Genomic DNA, 6,229 nt, shown 5'->3' with positions numbered 1-6,229 from the left:
TCAACAAATTCCTTCAGGGTATGGCACAGTCATTTTCCTCGACTATGGCACAGCAGACTAATCAATTAGAGTTCTGCTGTCAGAACGACGAATCAAAACCATAAGTGGATTTGTGAGGCTGTACATGATATTAAAACACAGTCCTCAGCATCTAAGTTAAAGGTTACCCCATCTCTGACTGAATTGTCGGTGCCAAGGTACTCATTAAATAAGATTCCAGTGGATCAGGTGGTTGCTCAACTTAGTGACTGGTGGTCTGCATGTGGATGCAAAAGTAAGTATCCCGGGTTGAGGGCCCTGGTTCTTCATCTAGAGAGGGATCTGGATCTTCCCATTCCCCTTGGACAGAGACCTGGGAATTATCCCCTGTAGCCAAACTGGGATCCTCAAAAACCTGGGGCTCTGGAACAGCCAGGGGAACTCGCAGCAGTGAAGATGTCGGGAGCTCCCGAAGCTCATGACTCTCCTGTGGTTTTATTTGCTGAACCTGGGAGTTACTACACACAAACAGTGATTGCATCCTCACAGATGATATAGATCTTAGTTTGGCACGGAAGCTCCTGTTCAGCCAACAGTAGATGAAAGGATTGTAGCAGGTGCTGCTCATTGCAAACCAATGAAAGGCATAGAAAAGCACACTATCATTTTCTACACCTGCACTGGAAAGAAGAACCACATAGAAATTAAGTGGAAACCAACAAACTGCAAAGACCAATACAATAAGTATCAGCATTCGGATGCTCTTCTTGCGCTTCTGGTAGTGTGCCATAAGTTGACGAGCAGATGCATCACCAATAGCATTTTGAATCCACAACCTCTTTCCTAGGTGAGAATAGGTTACAACAATCACCAGAAGTGGCAGGATATACAACAAGATAAATGTCCCAAGGTCCACATACTTCGAAACCAGTGTGCTGGGTCCAGGAAAGGAAGGGAGGCAGTAGCTCCTGACTTCACCATCCCTGGAGGAAAGCAGAATAGAAGTTAAGATAACAAGACTAACTGAATGAACACCTGGATACTTCTAGAAGCTCCTTTGCAGAGTATGTCCATATAAAATCCCAGACCCTTGAAACTTTAGGTCTTAATTTCTTCAATTTTAAAATTAAGAAGGTTAACTAAAATGTTATCTCTTGCAGGTCTATTCTACGTATAGATTAAACTGAAGACAACCAGATTCTTCACTGCCAGTTATCTTGATTGCCCATCCTTTTGGTTCCACTAACACATTGGAATTAGAAAATGGCACCATTTTCTTCTATTCAGGAAAATGGGGAAGTGATGAAAGTGAAGTTAAGAACATAACAAATGTGAACTTCCTGGGAGTCTCTAGAAAGAAAAAGGTGAAATTATCCATTATGTCTGACTTACATGTTGACGAGAGTGAACAGATTTTGGTAAATTGCATGCGGCAGAGCAAGGAACACTGCAATACTCCAGATCACGCCAACAACAAATAGGCTTTGGGAGTGGGTTAGCCTTGGTTTCATTGGGTGCAGAATTACCTACAAAAGAGAAGCAACAGCCTTCCTGAATCAGCCCAGGTCAGTGTGGTTTACATAATCTGAAACAGGTTAATAAGTTTCTGCTTGGATTACAGAGTTTACTTGGACTATTAATTTATCTTATTCCAATATAAACACAGATGGATTGAAAGTAGTTTAGAGGGAAAAGAAAGGATGACTAAAACACACATATATAGTCCCAAAGCTCTGAAATTCTAAATGGTCTCCAGCTGTAAGAGTATGCATGACAGTGGGGAAAAATGTCTGAAAACATTCTATTCTCAAAGATGTTTCTACCCTGTAGAATTCTGTAAGATGTCTAAACTTCCTGGCTATTTCTCACTCGCTGCACTTTTATTCAGAAGTGTCCTCAAGTCATCTTACCCGGTGCCGGTCCATAGCAACTGCCATCAGTGTAAGAGTTGAAACATGGAGGGAGCAGTACTGAGCAAACCGACTGACATGGCACATGATCCTACCAAAAACCCACTGTCCACTCAGGAAACGAGCCTAGGGTAAAAAATAAAGAAAATGAAGAAGGAGAATAGGTTAATTATTAAAATACTGTCCTTAAGCATTACAGAGAAGCTAGAGTTTAGAATGGAGCCCCCAGGCAAGAATATTCCTGTTTTTTTCCTATGTTCCATCACCCACCCCTAAAATGGAGCAGCTTCATTCTTAAGTGCTGAAACCAACTCAATAGAAATGACTCACCAGAGCAAATGGACTGTTGAGCAGGATTATCAAAATGTCAGATATTGCCAGATTGAAGATGAGAAGGCCTGTTGATTTTTTGATTTCCTTGTGCTTGACAAAAACTTGGCATACCAGGGAGTTGCCAAAGAGAGATATCATTATGATGACAGCATATGCAAAAGACAGCACGATCTTTGCCATGATGTGGGGATTACCCCCTATCCATTTAGTGACCGTTCCTCTTGGCCCTCCCCATTCTGCACTGGAGATATTGGTTCCATTCTGGGTTGTGTGATTGCAGCTTTGATCCTCGATTGATGGAATCCAACTGACATTTTCTCCGAGCCAATCAATGGCACTTTCCATTTCTGACAGGAAAGGAGATACTCCCTTGAAGGAAGTGTTCATTTTTGTCTGGGGAGAATAAAGCAGAAACTAAGGAACCATAAAGGATATAGAAACTTTTTCCAAATCTTCGCAAACAGAAACTCCTAATTCCACCTAAAATGGGAAGGATCAAACACATTAGCATTATGTAGAACAGTGGGTCCAATAAAGAAGCCAGGAGCCAGGTCTTCACTATTTTTTTTTTAATAGAAGCTAGCAGGCTTGCTAGTCTGCCCACTTTAATTAATATGATAGAATCCTGTGAAGCCAATTAGATCACACATATAGAATGATAGATGTATCAGCCTGTATTTTTATCATATTATATAAATATTGCTTAAAACAGTCATTGCCTTCTAATATATATTCTATTAATTAATTGTTTAGTAATTAATGCCTAATCAAATTTGGGTTATTGAGGCTTAGCAGGATAGGTATTCTGAACTATTTCCATAGAGTTGTAGGATTATGGAAATCTGATCTTTCTACATTGCTTTGTGGAGAATTTTACATAAATAAAATGATCAAGCCAGAAGAAATGCGCTTCTAAATAGGTGGCTAGTCTCTAACTGCAGAGGCTATCACCTATTTAATAAAGGGCAAGGGAAGTAATGTGTATGTTTGCATACATGTAAAAGGGTAGCATGTCAGAAATTGTAAACTTAAAAGCAAGACTTTTGTTTTCTTTTCCAAACTATCCCTGTCACTAAATAGCAGGATGACTGTGCAAATAACTATGACTGACAAAAAATTAATAGCATATTTCTAAATTTTAAAAAGACCCTCAAAATGTTTTCAGCATAAATAAATGGTAAAATTGTGAGATGATATTTATGCCAATACCACACAGTCCAATACTTTTGCACTACATACATTTGTTAAGATGTAATAGTATATACCACAAATATGCATAATCATTGTGTCAACAAAAAATAAAACTACATACCTAAAAGTTATTTTTCCTTAGTTTCTCTATTTAAAGGAGATGCTATATGCTTCATCAGCTGGTGCAGAAAATTAAATTACTATGCATGAATGAACATGTATACTATTCAAACAACTTTTTTTTTCATGATAGGAAATTCTCTGTTTCCTTCTGTTTGAATCCATTTTCATTGTTGTTTTTAAGCAAATAAGTTCTGGTTAAAAGGGGAAAAATGACATTTCTCGTGTGTGTGTGTGTGTGTGTGTGTGTGTGTGTGGTTTTGTTGTTAGTCCATGTCCATGGGAGTTGTGCATGGACATTTGTTTATATATGTTTTGTATGACTGCTTTAATTTAGCAAATTATGTTCTTTTGCTTATGTAAACTCATATGTAGCATGATCATACTGCCATGACACAGACTTGTATTGTGTACATTTTCTAAACAAGACCTGAGTGTGTGTTAGGTGGTATGTTTGCATGCTACATAATTATGTGATAAGTTTCTCTGCTGTACATGCACTTGTATGGTATGTTTTGTTCAATGTATCTGGTACATGTTTGTGTGGAATAAATAATGTAGTGCTGTTTGTGGTATTGGTTATACTGGGGAGGAGTCAGAGATTTTCCTTGTTTTTCTCTCTTCTTCCCACCTCTGGCTCCTTCTCCACCCACAAAATCTATTATGGAAAATTTTGGATGTAGCTGAGTGACAACTAGGATGCCTGAAAAACTGGGTTCCATACTAAACACTTCACAATTACATCACAAATATTTTAATCAGAGTCCCACCCCCCAAAACACACACACACACACTTGTTATTCCAGAACTGGTAATGCTAAAGCAGAAGGATCACGAGTTTGAGGACAGCCTGGGCTGTAATAACCAGTTCCAAGTGGAGATGTATAGTGTTAGCCTGTCTCAAAATGTTTGTGTTATGGGGAAAACAAAGAGAATCCTTAGGCTAATGTTTGGGATCCCTTTTGGCCACATACAGTTCCTGAATTTCTCTTCTGACTGGGGGCAGTCAGACTGTGGTATCCGGCTCTGAGCAAGGGGTGCCCCAACATAGCATCTAAATAAGCGAGGTTTTGAGCCTTAAGGTTTGAGCTTCTGCCCCTCCCTTTGTTGCAAGGGAATATGAGGGGCGGGGGAGGGAGCTCCAAGCCGTTTCTGGAATTTTCTAAACCATCAAGTGGGAAAGGGATTTAAAAACTACTTCTTTCCAGCAAGACTTCTCTTATAATCAAACGGTCAGAAGGGGGCAGTGGAGAGGAATATGCAATTTCATTCATAGCCCCTTCCCCAAATTTCTGGAGGGCGGTGCTTTAAGGAACAACGTCATCTTGAGACCTCAGCCTCGCGAGGGTGGTTGCTATTGGTGACCACCCCTCAACCTCCAGCAACACCCTGGAAACTGAGATCCTAGAGTTCTAATTACAGAGATTTGTTCTTTACATTCTTGCTGGTAAAAAGGATGACGAACACTGATTCCTCTCAACCCCAGGCCGGGGCCCCCTCCCCAGTTATGAAGCGAATGATTCCAGCGGGGAAGGGCTCTTATGGGAGGAGACATAGCCCTGACGCAGCCCACCTTCTCCTTGGAAAGCGAGATAGGGAAGAGGGTGAGGGGTCTGGGAACAGAATGTGTACCCTGCATCTCTAAAACTGGTAGCTGGCTTTCCAAGTCGTGAGGTCAAGCTTACAGTTTGTGTGTACTTTGATGCGCAAGAAATCACCACTACCATCACCCCCCACCACCACCACCACAGTAACAACAACATCAACAATAACAACAACAAAAACAGCGTTTTCTCACTGTAGAAGTGTGGCAGTGTGGGGGCTAAAACACCCAGAAGCACGAAAATGGAATGGGATGTAGTAAATAGAAAGGAGCGCTTTCAAACAGGCTTTGAAGCAGATATCCTCACTTTTCAGGAGTGCCAGGATCCCTGATGATAGGAACAGACAAAATAGGAGGGAATTTCTAGGGACTCACCCAGAGCTCTTAATAATTCGGGATTTTGCACTTGCAGATAACCTGTGGAAGAAATGCATCCTGAAAAAAACACAGGATGAGGACTCGGGGGTGTGGGAGCCTGGTGGACTTAGGGGTACCATGTCCCCAAACCTTTCTATTTCATGGGCAATCTGATTTGATCTGCCCATTTCTCTGTTTACCTGTTGTCAGTCTCAGGGACAACAGCTCACCCCCACATATCTCCAGCCTTTCCTGTAAATGTCAAGAGACTTACCTTAAAATCCGGAGACTGACTGAAGTCTATCAGCCTCGGTCTGCTGGTCAGGCAGAGGAGAGATGAAGACGGACTAGAGGACTAGCGGACTAGCCGCCTGTCCGTCCAGGTCCGTCCCCGCTTCAGAGCCTGAGGTGCCTCTGGCTCTGCGCACCACAGCCAACTGCCGCAGGCAGAGTCGTGCGCACTCCCCCGCGTCAGTGGGACTGGGCAGTGACCCTCAGCAATAGGGGGCGGGGCCCCGCGAGGGCTGGCAGAGCTCTGCGCGAGACTTTGCCTGTACCACGAGATGCTGTCTGGGTCCGCAACACACAGGGTGGGGGGACTGGGGGGGGCACAGGTGGCCTCCGCAGTAAATCGGAGCTAGTTAATTTTTTTCCACACTTCCACTATGTAACTGAGGCTCTCTTGTCTTCTTATTAAGATGCGGAGACTTTGGGGGCTAGACCAGATGATGCATCT

At 42.3% G+C, this 6,229-nt stretch overlaps 1 protein-coding gene across 1 annotated transcript; it reads right to left on the bottom strand.

Annotated features, from left to right (window-relative positions):
* Nucleotides 1-241: 241 nt before the first annotated feature.
* Nucleotides 242-5,934, bottom strand: LOC114626824 (probable G-protein coupled receptor 83). The gene is made up of 5 exons (XM_028774343.1): nt 5,768-5,934; nt 2,220-2,702; nt 1,890-2,015; nt 1,372-1,505; nt 242-962 (listed from the first exon to the last, which is right to left on the bottom strand). The coding sequence occupies exons 2-5, from the start codon at nt 2,607-2,609 to the stop codon at nt 242-244; spliced, it is 1,371 nt and encodes a 456-aa protein (XP_028630176.1). The 5' UTR covers nt 2,610-2,702; nt 5,768-5,934.
* Nucleotides 5,935-6,229: the final 295 nt, after the last annotated feature.

Source organism: Grammomys surdaster, unplaced genomic scaffold (assembly GCF_004785775.1).
Source record: "Grammomys surdaster isolate TR1022 unplaced genomic scaffold, NIH_TR_1.0 240, whole genome shotgun sequence".
NCBI lineage: Eukaryota > Metazoa > Chordata > Mammalia > Rodentia > Muridae > Grammomys > Grammomys surdaster.
This window is presented reverse-complemented; position numbering and strand designations above follow the sequence as displayed.